Raw genomic sequence first — 17,870 nt, forward strand, 5'->3', positions numbered from 1 at the left:
CTGGCTTCACTAGATGCATCAGCAATATGGATTCATCCTGATCAGATTTCAAATGCTGTCATTTCTAATGCACTGATTCTTCTTGGGCATTATCATGGCACAGAGATTAGCCACAAAGCCAGAGCTTCACCCCACTCTCAGGCAAACATTGCCTCCAGCTGGACTAGGCTGATTATGGTACTGGCTGCTTCAGGCAAGACAGTCAGGCATGATGCTGCCTGTATCACTCAATGCATCACCTGGAGCAGCAGAAACCAAGTGTAGTGGAAACACCGTGGCTTGTCAGAGCTCTGTCAATGAACTTTGTGAGTCATTTGAACATTGTAAAGGATCCTTTCAGCTCTTTGGGCAGCTGAGTTGGTGGCACAGAGGTGGCAGAGCAGGTAGCAGCACTTCAAGTGGCTGCCAGGTTCACAACAGATGTGCTGTGCTCTGTGCCAGGCAGCTGCTGCAGAGGAAAACATACCACTAACTGAAATGCTTGCCTTGGTCTGGAGGAGACTTTGTTATTGGGCAGCAGTATCATAAAAACACATACAACTAAAAAGTGTACAAAACCGACAAGAGTGAATCAGACTGAAGCTTAGCCTGACCTCATCTTGGTTACAACCAAGGAGAGGGAGTACAGGAAACAGGGGAAGGAAGCTTGGGAATGCACTCACACCCTGTGAATCTGTGTTTCAGGGATTTCCTCTGCATGTGAAACCTGCTGAGGTATTTATTCTGTAAATTTGTCTGGATTCTGTTTTAACCCATGCAGACTTACTGACATCCAAAATATTGTACAGCAAGTGTGTTCAACCTTCTTTCAAACCTGACATCATACCATTTGATGTCCCCAAGATCTGGATGGGAAAAACATGAAACAGTGGATCCTTGGTGTCTCCCTCAACTTATGACCTTGTACACCTTCATCGTAGTCCTCTCTTCCCCAGGCTGAGGAACCTTTTACATATTCATATATGAGGAGCCCTTAATACGGTCATTCCTCATCTGATGTATTCCTTTGTATAATTTCCAGATCCATGTTGTCCCTAAACTGTTGTCTGGGATGCAGGTATCATTTTCTGCATGAGGGGAAATGGGAAGTACACCAGATTTCCAGTGCATTGAAGGTGCAGCCAAACCACAGTTTGCAACAAAGTCATACTGATGTTATTTGTTTTCTATTTCCTTGCAATAATTTCTAGCATTTTAACTGCTTTTTGGTAATCCATGAAGCAATGAGTCAATATTTTAGCAAGCTATGTATTATAATAAAAAATCCCTCTTTCCTGAGGGGTAGTCTCAGTAAGCTGAGAGTCTATCAGTGTATATATGAAGGTAGGATTTTGTTTCACTTTGAACACCACTTCTTCTGCAATTAGACCTGCCATTTTGCTTTCTCATCAGGCAGCTAAGAAAGTACATCTCCAATTCTCTAAAGCAGAGGTTCATTTTTAAAGATTGAGAATAACTTTGTATTATTGGCCAATATTGTTGCCTTGATTTTTACTTAGAGGCAACTAGAGACAACTGTTAGCACACCTTGAAACCAGAATTCACCACACCTGAAGAAGACTTAGCAAATGCCACATCCCTGGAAGTGTTGCAGGATGGGTTGGGTGGGGCTTTGAGCAGCCTGATCTAGTGGAAGGTGTCCTTGCCAATGAGAGGGGGCTTGGAACTTGATGATTTTTAAGGTCCCTTCAAGCCCAAATCGAAATGTGATAATTCTGTGATTCTGTGTCAGTAATAACAAATGCAAGTTGAAATCACTGCAAAGGTGCCTCCTGACAGAAACAAGGACATGGGATGCCTCCAAGAACCATTAGTTTAACAAGGGAACTGAAGGACCAGTGGCAACTCTCTGGAACAGGTTATGACCTCATAGGGTTAAAAATAGAGCCAAGAAACCCTGCTATTGCTCTTTCTGAGCCTAATTTTAGCAGCGCTTTATTAATCTGTAATAAAATATGATTTCAGGAACAAACTTCCTGTGACAAGGGAGTGGAGCTCTGCATGAAAAAGGATTAACCCTCCTTCAAGCAAGCCTGTTTCCAATAAATATTCACAGAAAGTGGTGGGTGAGGGAAAAAAGACCACCTGAGTTGGGAAGTGGGGGAGTAGCTGTGCTGGGAGCCAAGTTGGGTGCAGGGGTGGCCAGGATGAGCCCAGAGGCAGCTTTGGGAGCTGGGAGGAGGGGAGGGAATTAGGGGAGTTCCTGGATATGAGGAGCCATGGGACTGGGGAGTCATAGAGCCGGCTGTTCACTCAGAACACTCTTCTCCCAAGGCAGCTCTTTCTTGCCTTCTAAATTAACACTTGTCTGGCCACAACAGCTGCAAAGTATTATATGGAAAGTGTTCAGAAAAACAGTTTTCTATTAAAGAACCCAGAATTCCAATTTAATGGTTGGTTTTGCATTGATTTGCATGAAATTTCATGCCTTCCAAGGGATGGGAACAATGCCAGAATTAAAAAGATGAACATTTTTAGAACAAAATGCTCATTTTTGTTATTTGAAACATCTCTTTGTTTTGAAATACTATTTATTAAAATGAAGGGGTCACAGGAAAACAAATAGACTTGTTTAATATTTTATCAAGTTTCTCCTTGACATTTTTAATTTCTATGCTTTCATTTACAGATGGATGAATCTAAAACATCTTCTAGGTGTAAAAAGCTGTGGGCTGACTAATTCTGTTGTTTCATCAAGTGCATAACACTGGTCCTTAAACGCAACGTGTGTGCGTGCATGTGCGCTTGGGGCTTTTACCAGTACGTATTGTGTAGGTCTTGTTTTCATTACTTTAGTAAGTCCTTACAACAGGTTATTTTTTATTTTTTTTCTGGGACGTTTGCTACTTGCTCAGAAGAGTGAAAGACTGGTTTTGTTTCTCTGCAAATCATTATCTTTCCAGTTGCTCGGTCCATGGCCTATCCTGTCCTAAATTCCTGTCATTAGGCTTATCAAGTTCAATTTCCTCTTCACATTATTACTCTAAAATCTTGTACATCCATGGATGCAGTGGAAAAGAGCACCTTCACACTGGTTTTCTATTTATAACAACTGAACTTGCTTCTTCAAGTGAAAAAGCTGTAAGCTTCATTTCTCCGTGCCCAGCTCAGAAGGGCACATGGAAAAGTCTTTTTATTCTAGGAAAATTCTTGTAATGCCTTTGTTTCACCTCAGTTCAGGTGAAATTAATGCTTAACATGTTGGAGGTCCTGTCCACAAGCAGATCTGCACCTACCCTCCAGGTGGACTGACCACCCCCAGAGGCCCATTGCCTTAGTTTGTGCAACTGAGGAAGTTATTCTTACTTTATGGTTGAGCCAGCCTTCTTACAAGTTTGTGAAGCGTCACACAGCTCAGTGGCACCACATAAATCATTAATAGTACTAACACTTAGCAGAGCAGCAGCCTGAGAAGTAGCACTGTGCCTGGGCCTGCACAGCTTACAAGCATTTGTGTACCTTATGCTGCTATTTTAAGGCATTACATTTATTAGTAGTTTTTGGCTGAAAACGAATTTTTAGGTGGCAGGAAGGAAATAGGTCTGTAAAACCAAGCGTGGCTCTGGAGGAGGCTCTGATGGGCGAGCTCTGGCACAGAGTCACATAAGCCACGGCACTAACTTTCCCTTGCTGTTATTTACTGCTGCTCTTTTAAACTACAGATTCACTAAAAGTCCAGTATCTGTATGGGGAGGGTCCTGTGACCCAGTCCAAATGTCCTACAGCAACCAGCTGTGTGAGGTTTTTACTGTTCAATGTACAATGTATATAAGCCATAAATAAGTGTGTGTGATTCTTTAATGTTGACTGTGGATTAAATGACAATTATTTGTTGAGTTTATAAGAAAATATGATAGAAACATAGGATTAGAAAGATAGAAGTTGTCATGTTTTATGATGAAATTAAGGAGCCTTGGTGAGGCAGACTATAGCTGTCTTTCTTAATCAGGCATATCAACCTGGGCTGTCAACTAGTCAGTTCTAAGAATGAAAAGCTCAGTTTTTTTCATTTACTATGGAAAATGAAATGCCCTAAAGTTACTTTGCAAATTTAAGTGCATTAAACTCCAAATATTTCTATATTCTTATTATGTATGTCACACCTTGTTGCCTTGGAACCGCTCAATAGCTGAGATTTCATAAAGTCATAGAATCATAGAATGGTTTGGGTTGAAAGGGACCTTAAAGATCATTACTTCCAATTCTCCCTGCCATGTGCAGGGAACCTTCCACTAGACCAGGTTACTCAGAGCCTTGTCCCATCTGATCTTCAGGGATGGGGAGTCCAGAACCTCTCTGGGCAACCTGTTCCAGTGCCTCACCACCCTCACAGTAAAGAATTTATTCCTAGTATCTAATCTAAACCTGCTCTCCTTCATCTTAAGACCATTGTCCCCTCGTCCTATTAAATAGATTTGATTCTGTTCCACTCTATGTATATGCATGTGTGTGGCCTAATGGTGCCTGATTACATTCAAAAAAACCTGCTCTGTACTTTTCTATTCAATTAATCCTTCTTCCTCTTCTTAAACTTTAAGAAATTAACCACTTCTTCCATTCATGGTAGTACACTCCTGTCTCCAGTTTCCCATCCCAGGTTCCTCTGTTGCTCAAATCTTGATGCTTTTATTTTCTAACAGTAAAGCAGCACAAGGGTCAAGACCCTATCCCTTTCAAAGCTGTCAAAGGATTGAAAAGTTTTTCGCTTCTGACTCTCAACCTCCCTTACTCATATTGCTCGTTTTTTTTTTAATCAATCTAATCCTTAGGTGCAGAATGCCCAAGCTGTTTCAGTTTACCACAAATGTGCAAACTGTGTCAGGCTTTATGGTAACTATGTCTGGCTTGTATTAAAGGCTGAACTCTATTACACTCAACAGCACTTTTGTGTGCGCTTTCAATTTTTTTTTAATAGGAAGATATGATTCAAAAGGAAATAATGATATATGGGACATAAGCAGAAAGCATTCCCAGTTGCCTATATTTTATGTTAGCAGTAACTTTCCAAGGCTCTGGGTCTGCCCTCATTTATTCAAATACTCCATCATCATTGTCATTTTATTTCCATGGCATTTGCAGCTGTATTTTATAGCATTTTTGAACATCTTCTATATTCCTCTAGCTTAAATAAAGTGGAGTTACTCAAGTGCCTCTCCAGGGACTCTGGTCCTCTGCCCATTTTCCCATTGCTAGCAACCTGAAGTTGGGTTCACCAGGGGAAACTCCACGAGGCATACAAGGCTGTGTTTTACCAGTGTACCACTTCAGCTGTCAGAGCCAGATCCTCCACAAAACTTACTGGAAGAATGTCCTACAGAGCCTTGGGTCCTCTGAGGTGGAATAAGATAGATATATGACGCTTTAAGGCAAATTGATTGCGTACTATTCACCACTCACTGGGGAAACAAGATATCATAATTGCCAGTGGGTCAATCACTTCACTACCTGACAATAAGTGAAAGAATACAATTATATCAGGGTTATGGCATATATAAATAAAGATAAGCATGAGAGAAGTGAATATAGTTCTAGACTATAATTAATAGCAAAGACCTACTGTAACTACTTCAGAATCTTTACTAAGCCATGGAGCGGTGTGGCCTTCCTTAGCACATCCCAAAGGGTTTAATTCCTCATCCCAAGGACAGTCCTGTTCTTTAGGGAGAAAAAGAAATGTGCATGTGCTGCTCACCTATTCCCTCTTGTCACAGGGTGAATTCATCTAGTTTACTCTCACAGCAGTGTGCCAATGGAGGGAAGTTTCCATGTTCCAATCCTCCTCAAGGTCTCTTCTCTGCCATTTCCTGTAGGCAGATCCAACGGGCCCATCTTTCCTGGCATTCCTAGCTTACTGTGAGACAGTTTTTATGAAGACAAAGTGGGACACCAGGGTTTCTATACTCATGATTTTAGAATCATTCCACCTCCTTGAAGAATGCCTTCAAACTCAAAGGTATGAAGCTAGACTGAGTATGTAATGTTTGGTGAAAAAATATACGGAAATACTTTGAGGACAGTCATAAATTCATATATTGTTTTGTTATGGATTATTGTTTGTGGTAACATGGCCCTGGGGGTTGGAGTGGGTCAGTTTTCCTCTTGATTGTCCCAGGGTCAGTTAGGAGTGAAACCAATGAAATCATTGGTGGTTTTGGGCACAAGTCAAAGGGGAGAAAGGACACAATATCATGCCAAATGTCTTACACAACAATGCATTTCAAATGCTAGCAATTTTTCTGGGTCTGTAAACTTCTGGAAAATCATCATAAACGCTATGAATGCCATTTTCCTTTATCAACCTGAGAAATCTGGCAGGAAGGTAGCATCTGGGGGAAATGCTACATGTGCTTTTAGCTGAAGGAATAGCTAGGTACACGGGGATAAATTTGCAAACAAAGTAAGAAGATTGGGAGCTTCTTTCCTCATAGAGGCATATGCCTGTGCCACAGCTTATTGCCTACTCATGCATGAGTAAAATGCAAGTTTTCCTTACTTAAGGGGCACTGCCCAACTTCACTGCTGCAGAAGATTTGCCATGTGTGTCATGGAGAACATATGTACTGAACCACACCCTGTCAAATGTCTGAATGTGATACAGCTCATGCTCAGTAGGCTTGACACGTGCTGGCCTTTCTGTGTGTGCAACGTGCTGGTGAACATCAGTACGCTGCTGTCTGCCCACATTCCAGAGGTCTTTAGAAAAGAGGGAAGCTGCAAATGGGCTTTCAGCACCATGACAAGTCACAGAGTCCCTGCCAGACCGATGTCTTTCCCAAGGGTCTCTCATAAACAGAGCAGGCTACCAGACCTGTAAATGGTGGTTACAGCTCACTCCTCATGACTACCTTTCCATGATGCTCTTCGTTTCTGTGACTGGTGAGAATCTGCAGCTCAGATGGATGGGACCCTGAGTTAGATGCTGACATAAAGAGCTCTGAAGTCCCAGCTCACCTCAGGGCTTCAAGGTAAGGCTTACCTGAGAACAGACAAGAAGAACACAGGTTTCACACCATCACTAAGGCCCAGGGGGGACTATTAGGATCCCACCATTTGTCTTTCTAGATATTGAGGATTCCCACACTAATTCTGGTACTGCCGTAGGCATTCTTGTATAAAGCACGGACATAAAAGTCATACTGAGAGCATCTCTGCCTTCTGCTTTTTTTTTCCTGTCTTTTCAAATTTGAAAACAAATCTGTGGGGTTTAACTGCATAATTCCATCACCACAAGACCACCACTACAAAAACACACGATTTTTTTTGTTATCTTGCTATTTCTATTATTATGAATTAAAGCAGAGAGGATATGGCTTTGTACATATGGATTCATGTGCTCCTTAGTAGTTCATGGCCATAGCAGTCATTTTCATTTTCACTGAAAACTGAAGACAAAACCTAAATTCTCATGAAATTATTAGTTTTCCTAAATTAAATGGCTGCGGCTGCTATGCAATGTAGAGTAGCAACCAAAGCAAGCACAAATTTAAATTAGTTAATTAGTTATTATTAGGAGAAAAGCTGATGCTGTGTTTGTGGAAGACCCATTAATAATCCTGTTTTTCAAAATGTTTTTTAGAATGCACTTAATATATTGTGGAGTCGGGTCCAGCTCTCCTCCTTGCCTCATGCAGACAATAGTTTTGTTCCTTCCTTGAGAGGCTCCAGGGCTCTTTCTTTGAAGTGCTTTGACATTATTTGTTTCAAGGTTGAACTCGTTTAGAAAACAGTCTCTATACTGTTTATAGTATATATATATATCCAGCACTGGATTGCATAGGCCTTCTGCTGCACAGAACTCCTGGAGTTAGCTGCCAAGAAAGGACAGAAAATAACATCTTGGCTTCATTAGCTGTCTGACTTACCAGCCTGAAGTTATCCTGCTGATTTTAACAGACTAGCCAGAGCAAAGGGATGAAAGTTAGACAAATGTATGTTTGATCCCAACTCAGGCTTTTGCAAATCAAATAAATGCAAATTTAATGTCCCAGTGCAGAAATACAGATATTTTCCAAACACTATATGCTTTCAAACACTAAGAGAAAACTTTTCATCATTGGAAAACACACAGGCCAACCGAAGAATGTGGTGTACTTCAGACATATAACTCATCAGAATAAGCTTTGATCTTACAAATTGTAAGAAATAAAATAATGTGCTCCATTCCCTTTGCCTCCTTGACTCACAATGATGTATATAATGTAGCCACTTTTTAGCTGGACTCAAAAAATCATTTAAAAAAAATCTAAGAACCAGATTCCACCCTCAAACATCTACACCACTACCTGTGGGCTCAATTGGCATTCACTTTGTTCAAAATACAGTGAATTAACTTTAGACTAAATTAGACTGCAGCCCTGAAATGAAGCATGCATGACTGAACAGCAGCTATTGAAGAGAAATGGAGTGAAGTCAGCAGGGTCTCTGATGAATACAGGAACCCATCTGTATATACCCACTTGTAGGATAGCCAGTTTTTCCTGCAGTCAGAGAGGCAGAAAATTAACACTTTTAGAAAGGAAAAAGAAGCAGAATAGGAATGTGAGCAGAGGCATCTGCCAGAAACACTTCAGCTCTTGTGACTCAATTTAAAATAGGGAGTGAAAAATACCTTTGCTACTGGGTACCATACAGTGACATTTCAAAAATTGTTCAGTATACCCAATCCAGATAAAACTAGTGCTAAGTGTCTCTGCCATGAACACAAAACTCACTGAGACTACTTCTCTCCTGCATTTCAGATGAAGGATGCAAAGGCAAGGTCAGCATCCTCTCCAGTATAAGCAAGTGTTGAGCAACACCAGCTTTCTTCAGCCCCACCACAAGCCAGTACGGCTATCTGGGCTGATCCCATTTACCTGCTCTTCCTCACCACACTTCCTACCGAAGCAAGGGCAGCTTGGATTTTTCAGTGAACACTGTCATCTGAGGCCTTGAGCTGCTGCTTTACTGTGACACAGACACTTCTACCCAACAGCCCAAGTTGCTGGTTGCTGATGGTATGGAACCATCTGTTCTTCTATTTGTTTCAAATTTTATTATAAGGTTACAATCCTTGGTAATGAATGAGAGGGACAAGAATGGAAGCAAAGAATGAAAACAGAACTTAACCACTGGAGAGGGACTTTTTAAAGGCTCCAGCCTGGAAAAGAATAAAAAAGTACACAGGGTTCTTCTCATATCCAAAATACACTCAGCACAATTAAGGCTTAATTTGCTCCTTTAGTTGCCTTAGCTGAATCAAAATTACATCTGTGCAAGTGGAGTTAAGAGCTGCAGGTAATAACAGTTATATGCATGTAACTCCTAAATCCTTAACAGAAAGGTATTAAATGCAAACCAAGTAGAGACTGAAAAACACCTAGATGCACACTTTATGCTGAAATGGGTCTGGTCTCTCATTCAGAAGGACAGACCAGTGCACTTGATTTCCCTTCAATGTATCATTGCACCTGCACCATTCATTTGAATGCTGGTCCACTTTAAAAGCTGCTTTAAGACCTGGCTGTGAGCACTGGCAGCTCTTGCAACCACCTCTTCCCCTTTGCATTGCTGGAACAGTGCAGAGAAGTGTGGTGTAAATGAAAGCTAATGTGTATGACCATACCTTACCTTCTAGTCTCTGTAGTTTCATTTGACAGCTGTAATTTTGACTGTGATTCTGCAGTTTTGTTTGACAGCTACACACATCCCATACTAGAATTCAGATGGCACACTGCTAAGCAAAGAAATGCAGGTACTTCTCAAAAGTCTTCTGGACTACAGGTTGGCTTTCTATAGCTGATTGTTCAAAGCCATAGCAAACTGACACAGCATAAATGTGCATACATATGAAATAAAATCTTGACTTTTCAGTGTTCCATGGTCAATAATAGTATCACCTAATGCTGAGAAACTAACAGTGTCTTTGAAATTGAACATAAGAACAGCTATTTCTGCATGTCTTCATGTCATCACAGTGCAAAGGTGGAAATAACATTTCCAGCAATCCACAGCCTGTCACAGGGTTAGTTGCTTCAGCAGGCACCATCACAGACATGGAGCTATACTGGATAATGCTCCCAGGCTCAGCTCCCTTTGCCTTAAGAAATTAAGTGGGTGAGTTGTAATAGACAATTAACCACCCTATATGCCTTTTGCACTTAGGGAAAAGGGGAAGGTATGTATTGAAGGCGTTTCAAGGTCTTAGGTGGATCAAATTACTATCTGTTGGCTTTCATACTCCAATGACTATGATAAGAAATTAACTGGGGTCCCAAATCTTTGCTCAGATCAAAGGTACCAAATTTCATTGAATAAATCCAGGCATTGGAGACTGCAGTAGTATGTGCACATGTATGTGAATACATTGCTCAGAACTAGCTGGAGTCTAGTGAAAATATTCTGACCTCTTCACTGAAGACGTTTAGACAAGGAAAGCTTATCACGTTTCAAAACAGACTTGCAGAAGGCTTAACAGGAGTAATATAGATAATTTATATCTAAATGGTGTAAAGAAGAGGAAACAAAGGTTTGTGATTTGAAACCAAGTGCCGATGAACATCATTACTGTAACTACCAGAAAAATACTTTAATCAAACAACTTTTCCATAGACATAATCATAATGCTTTTATTTAGCAAATGTACTGGAAGAATTGTTTTTCTGTAAAGACATACAGGTATGCCCCAATTCCATAGAGCTTCCATTCTCTCAAATAGCTATGAATTCTTGAAATCAGTTTAATGAACAGAAGGGGATATATGTGGAGATGTCAAACTTATTTTCATCATAAACCACATGATTCCATTTACCACTAATCCCCAAATAATTGACCTGGACCCACCAAGAACTTGCAGAGCCCTTGCTGGTGTTTTATAGAGAACAGGCTGTACACAAAATTTTAACTGTCCTCTTTCTAGCCATGTGAACAGAAAAAAGACATTAAATACTTCCATAATACACTTTTTTTCCCATACTGACAATTGTTGAGGTTACCACAGGATTGCTTTGGTTCTTTGTTTGTATTTTTACAATTGCATACAGAAGGGCGGTGATCTAGGACATTATTTCCCTGCTAAGACATGCTTCAAACTATAGAAAACTTTTGTGAAACCCTACCTTGTAAAATGGAGAACAGACCCTACAGCATTCAGCCTTCTACAGTCTACACTTGGCTAAAACATAAAGGGTTTTTTTTCCTGAGAATTGTGTTCCTTTCTACTTTGAGTTCACCCCGTATTTACCTTCTGCTACTGCCTGCTAGGTGTAGTGCCTCTCACTTGGCAAGCACTGACACGATTGTCATTTCCCACTGTGCCGAACTGTAAAGCATGGAAGAGATGACACGATATAAGGGTCTACAATAATTACACAGGAGTGTATAATTATACTATATTGAACCATTCTTTGGTTTGGCAGAGAGAAATGAAGTCTACTGCTAAGATCCAACTTGTATACTTATGTTTGAATGTCCTTGTCTTAAGAGAATGTCCAGAGACATCCCTAGCAACCTGAATGAAAACTCACTACATGCAAACCAAATTCTGTATAAAAATGAAAGTCTTTAGAAACAAATCTATTAAGAGGGCTCTTCTCACCAAAAAATTAATTACAACTAACATTACTGAACTCTGATGAACAAAGTAGAACATTCCCTCAGAAGTGAGGCCCAACTGAAAACCCAAAGGAGGAGTACTTATTAAGTACTTAGCTTTCTGAGATATTCATTGCTTGCCCTATTCTTTCATCCCTTCTGCTCTGAAAGCAGTCTTTGCCCATCTGTTTTTGGAATGTTTCAGAAAAAAAAAAAAGAAGATAAACTTTGGCCCTATTAGGGTTAATGCTTTTGCATAGACATATATGACCATAAACTGGTCAACTAGTAGAGGTCTCCTGCTAACATTGTGACTGAGAACAGGAAGAATACAGCCACAATAATATACAGCTGTCTACTAAAAGTATTGCGTACAGACATCTTTGGCCATGCAGTCTCTTGGCCTTCTGAAAATACGTGAGCTGCATTGCTAACATGACAAAAAAAATAGCAATGTTGAGAATTAGAAAGAGGCGGGTATAAGAAGCTGATATTGATGGGGCACTACTTCGAGCAGTCGTCACCATCTGTGCCAGCCCTGATCGGCCTTTGATTGACAACCCAGTTTTGTGCTTCACATAAGTGATATCTGCAAAATCCAGAAGATCTTTCATTTCCTCGTCTTCATCTACAGGCAACTCTTTTTGTGCTTGAGTCTGTGCCTTTTGTCGCACTTTTCTTTCGTTTACCTCAATTTGTGCAAAAATGTCAGGAACGGCATCAACAAATTTGTAGCCTTTGGCTACTTTTCTGTTTTTCTTTGTTTTGCCACGCTGCTGCTGCTGCTGCCTCTGTGAGATTGCAAATATCCTGTCAATGGCCTCCTCTGTCTGCCTCTTATCTGAAAACCTCAGCAGGCGCTCAGCAGTCTTCCGAAAGCTAGCCGTGTTGCGCACACGAGACAGGATCTGCTTCTCAAGCTGCTGGAAAACAGGCTTAAAATGTTGCAGGTTCCGCTCCACGATCCCCACGTAGTCCTTCACTTCCGGCACTGCGGAGCTCCTGATGGCAGAGGCTCGGTCAAAGACAATTTTCTGGCGGTCTGCAATAACCTGTGCAAAGGCAGAGCGGGACCCATCTTCGGCAGGCCACAGGTACACTGCATAGGCGTGCTCACCAGTGGTAACAAAAACATCCAGCTGTGGAGAATCCCCACGGACGGTGAAGCTCTGCACGTCCACAGAGGGCCCAATGAAAAGGTAAATGGCCCTCGTGACGGGGTGCCGCAAGAGGGTCGTCACATTCACGTAGTTTGTTCCATTGTAGGGGTAGCCCCGGGGATACATCCTTGAGGCGATGGTGGCTTTCTCACTGTGGCCAGTGTCATCCATCCAGTACATCTTATATATCCCATCACGCTGCCTAATAAAGGCCCCATGGACATCATCAACAACCGTTTCTTCAAAAGGCACATCCACATTGTGGAAGAAACTGGTCGCTGCCTCCAGAGGGCTATCATCTTCCAGGTGGATTTGGTCCACTAGCAAGAGGAGCTGGGGATGGAGAAGTAAGAGGTTTCGTTGCAATTTTCTCAGCTTCAATTTCGGATTGTATGCACCCACTCCTTCTCCCCTGATAAAAACCACCCCGCTTCTCTCCACGGCAGCAACCACTCGTCCCTGACAGTCGCCAGCCAAGTCATGTTTATATTTAAGCCACTTTGAGGAACAGTCTTCTGTAATCTGCCCTTCCCATGGGGAGAAGCAGCTCTTAGACACAGCAGGGGAAAACATCAACACATTATTGAAGAAAGTATATTTTGGCCCATACAGAGCTTCAGTTATGAAGGGTACACCATTGGGAGCGAAAGTAAAGGAGTTCTGGTCCGGGTGCTCATGGCCAGCGTTAAAGTTCCTCCACCCCTTGATCCACTCTTTGTACTTGTTCTTATGAACAATATCATATATTGCACGTCCTCCCAGCTTTCCTGACTTGAAGGAAAGGAAAGGCCTGTTGATTTCAGCCGGCAAAGCACTTCCATAGGTTACTACTCCCCAGTCCTCAAAATAATGCAGCTTAGGAATCCCATAGTCCGGTGGAGGTACAGAGCGCAAACTTGCATCATACCTGCCAAAAAGATGAGAAAAATGGGTTTAAAAACCACTCAACCAATTCCATTATCAGAACCTGTACAAAACTCAAAAAATAATTCAACAGTTACATCAAGGAGCAAGCCAACAACATAAAGCCCCATTATGCTTCCTAATCACATAGTTGTAATGATATTTATCATACTAATCCCTGCACAAATTTGTTTTGCACTTTTTACACAATAACAGCTGCAAGCATCTGCTCTGCATTTAAAGCAAGCAGCCTTTCTGCAGTTCAAAAATAAGAGTACCACTAACTTCAAACTAGCCATGTTTTGTCTTATATATTCATAAAACTATTGACTGCAATACAGATCTTTTAAAAAGGCAAATTAGAAGCAGGCTGTAGACACTGTCTATTCTCCACCAGACATCAACATTTGCATCTATTTACTGAGTACTTAATGAAGAGAAGCACAGTATCTGTTTCCCCAAAATGATGATTACAGAAGTCTGTGGTCTTCAAGCAGAATTAGCAGTAAATTAAAAATTAATGAAAAGGCATTTTAAAGGATACGTGTTTATTATTTATATCAGTTAATGTATGTATAGTTTCTTTCTCTAAACTAGGCTGAAGCAAAATTTACATGGTTTTCTTGTGTAAGTTGGAAGATGTAAGACATTTGGTTTAAAAAGAGGTCTTAACTCCAGAAAAGGCTACAATGCTTACAATTTTTGCTTTATTTCATCTACGGGAGTTAAAACAGCAAAAAACCAAACCAAAACAGAACAACCATGGGAAAAAAACCCCTAACCTTCTGGAGTTGCTTTTTAGCAACCAAAATAAACAAAACCATCATTAAGCCCAGTAATATTTCTCTTACACTGTTCCTCATCAGATTTATTCTCTACAGCTAACCAGGAGCTTCTGTCAGGCCCTACAGTCACAGCTCCTGTCCTGCATATGGCCTGTGGTAATTCCAGCCAGCACTGCAAGCCTGCTCTGTATCTACCAGTCCTTGATGGAGATTCCCCTAAAAGCAGATCTCTTCCCTAAAACTCCAATGCAAATGAACAGGCTCATCACAAGAGCAACACTGCAGCACAGGACAAAGGCAACTGTTGGAATAGTCAGATAATTTTTTTTTTTACTCAGATGCTCTTAAAAATCGCTTTCCTTTTTACATCAAAATGAATTTGTAAAGCATAAATTCCCAGGATTTCCATGAAGACACAGGAGAAAACAATTATGGAATGAGGTTGTAGAGAAGAGATTCTGTATTTTGCAAATAACAAGATGAAGGCTGCTTGAGGCCTAACAAACATGCATTCTAATGTGTGTGTCAAAAATGCAGAACAATGGAAATTCAACAATATTTTTCTTGCAAGAGAGAGAAATAGAGCTACACTAACTCCTCAAAAATGTACACACAAAAATTATCTCCACAAACTGTGAGAATTCATATGTGTATCTAAAGCCTCTTGGATCTTTTAATTTCTTACCTTTAGCAGACTGACATAGATGTTAGTAGAGCTGTAAATTACATGGAAAAATATGGATCTAGTCATCTAGCATGGCATTTTTTCCAAGCATAACTTGCAAAGTAGTGTACGAAACCAGCTATCAGTAGCCTTACTGTTTGTATTATTTTAGCTTTTAAAAGAAAGTTCATTCTATTTCTTAAAGCTTTTGAAAGAAAACTATGCTTTAAATATTCATCTAGTTAATTATAAAAGAACACGATGGGATTAAAAACAATTAGAGCAGACCAAATAAAACAAAGACGACATACAGGCAAATTTTCAGTTCCTTTGGAACTACCTGTATTCTATACAAGCAATTCTATAAAAGCAGATGTAGGACAACACCTAGGTGTGCCCTGTAGCAACCTGTGCTAAGCAAAGAAGTTCTTCTGTGCCTAATGACTCTGGGTGGCACATGGACAGCTTGATCTTGGCTTCTACGGTACAAATCTGAAGATAATGAATTATCACTAACAGCAAACAGCTGTCAGGTTCCTTTTGAGCCCACTCATTCCCTTTCATACCAGAGAAATTCAGTGTGGAGAGTGCACCACCTCTGCCCTTTGGATGGTGTCCCTGGGCCCTCCACCACTCGGTTCCTTCTGATCTGCTCTGCCAGCCAGTTTCCGCTGCCGTTGCGCATGACAAATTTGTCGAGAAACACCAGCTGGCTCTCTGGCCCGTAGAACCAGTTATAGTTGGAATCTGCGATGGCCACAGTTCTCTGAAACCCTTGGGAAAAAGTGAAAAGGAATGTAATGAAGAACAAATAAACAAAAAAGATGCGATTGTAGAGCATGACAGTGAAGCCAAGCAGTACAAACAGAAGCAGCCTTTTCAGATGTTTATAGACCTGCTTGTAAATGAACCTTAAATAAGTTACACAGGAGCTGTAACTTCTACTACAGCTAACTTAATATTCACCTTTCTTCTTTGGCTTTTGGCTACACAAAAGTGTACTACGCTAAATGTAAGACACAATGTCCCATATCCTTCCTGTCCTCACTCAAATCTAGCAGAAGTAACTTTCTTTCTCTTTACAGCTTTCACTTTTCTTATGTGAACCTATACTCTCCAAAGCAAAAACACAGAGGTGACCTCAAGGAAAAAAAAATCAGCTCCACTTTGAAACAGTCAACATGAGTTCATTTAGCTCTTCGGAACCTGTCCCCAGTGGATACCTGAGGTCTCACAAGGAGTCAGCACAATTCCTTATGTGCCTGTACTGGCATGCCAAAGCTGCACTCAGCCCCTCACACATGGATAGATCTGGAGTTACAAGAAAGCTATCATTGTTTTTTAACAAGGAATTTGATCAATATAAGTTTCTAATGAATTGTCCTGAAAATAAGCAACACAAGGGGTAACAGCTTTAAACTGAAAGAGGGTAGACCTAGTTTAGATATAAGGAAGAAGCTCTTTCCTGTGAGGGTGTTGAGGAACTGGAAAGGGTTGCCCAGAGAAGTTGTGGATGCCCTGTCCCTGGAAGTGTTCAGGTCAGGTTGGATGGGGTTTTGAGCAACCTGGGCTAGTGGAAGGTCTCCCTGACTATGGCAGGGGAGTTGGAATTAGATGATCTTTAAGGTCCTCTCCAACCCAAACCATTCTATGATTCTATGATAAAACCATCATTAAAACACTTGCAAGACTTCCTGAAGCTAAATCTATTCTGAAAGAAGAGACCAGCAATATAACTGGTTTTGTATTTGCATATCTTCATCTTTCAGTCACACCTTGGACTTCAAATCAGAGATGCTAAAACACACTGCAAGACAGTGGAGAGATACAGTAAGAGAAACATGAAAAAGTCTTAAAAATTTACCCATCAGTGATTGTCAGATATTTATGTTAAACTCTCAGACTGACAAAAGAAAGTGGTTCATGTACCCCTAGACTGAGCACAGAAAATTATCATTTGAGTAAATAACTTTTTCAAAGTATAATAAAAATATTTTAATAAATGTGATATAAAAATATGTTTTACTGTTTAGTGGAAAAGTTGTGATGATATAAAACTTTCTTATACTTTTCTAAAAGTACTTTTATGTTGGCTTAATCATTTGCTATTTCTTTCACCTAATCTTTCGGTGTAAGGATTTTTGGCAAAGGAAAACATCCAGAAGAATCTCAAAGAATATTATTTTTCAAACAGAAGAACCCATCAAACTTTGAAAACCAGAAGTCCAATTCTGAAGGATTGCTTTTTCTCTCAACTGATGTTTCCACTGATTTTAAAAGCCAGAACTGGCTTTTAAATAAAACTCTTTAATAAGAAGTGATAAACAAGGACATCACTGTTTTGATGAATGATGAAGGTAAAATCCAAGGAAATTATTATTTTAAAAAAATTCAAGTACAGTGGTTGTTTTAAAATGGTGTATTTCAAGTATGAAATATACTGATGCTTCAAAAATTAGAAGATTCATCTTCATTTACCCAAAGGACCTACCTGGCAGGACAGTCCTGTACATAAATGCAAAGTGCTGCTTGAGCCAAGGGTGGTTGAAGTGATTGATGTCAAAATGCCTTTGGACAAGAAACATGTACTGAAAGAGCGATCTGGTTGTGTAGCTGCCATAAGCCACCCCTTCATAGAGGGAGCCATCTGTGACCTCCTGCAGCAGGACTACTGACTTCTCCATGATTGTCAACACTTGCTTGGTCCACAAGTAAGCTTCCTGAAGGTAGCCTGAAAGGAAAAGACATTGGCAAAACTATTAGAACACTACGGGTCATAGACGGTGT

The 17,870-nt window shown here is 40.5% G+C and overlaps 1 protein-coding gene across 5 annotated transcripts in view; it reads right to left on the reverse strand.

Annotated features, from left to right (window-relative positions):
• Nucleotides 1-10,629: 10,629 nt before the first annotated feature.
• DSE (dermatan sulfate epimerase) overlaps nt 10,630-17,870 on the reverse strand; it is a 36,486-nt gene continuing 29,245 nt past the window's right edge. For 3 of the 5 annotated variants that reach the window (XM_050316373.1, XM_050316372.1, XM_050316375.1), the window contains 3 exons: nt 17,575-17,814; nt 15,650-15,857; nt 10,630-13,638 (listed from right to left, as the gene is read on the reverse strand). In XM_050316373.1, the coding sequence (XP_050172330.1) occupies nt 11,874-13,638; nt 15,650-15,857; nt 17,575-17,814 (2,213 nt within the window). In that variant the 3' untranslated portion in view covers nt 10,630-11,873. The remainder of the gene's footprint in view (nt 13,639-15,649; nt 15,858-17,574; nt 17,815-17,870) is intronic. The other 2 variants (XM_050316374.1, XM_050316376.1) reach the window with 2 other exon arrangements.

Source organism: Myiozetetes cayanensis, unplaced genomic scaffold (assembly GCF_022539395.1).
Source record: "Myiozetetes cayanensis isolate MyiCay16 unplaced genomic scaffold, myiCay2020 scf2-11, whole genome shotgun sequence".
Taxonomy (NCBI): Eukaryota; Metazoa; Chordata; class Aves; order Passeriformes; family Tyrannidae; genus Myiozetetes; species Myiozetetes cayanensis.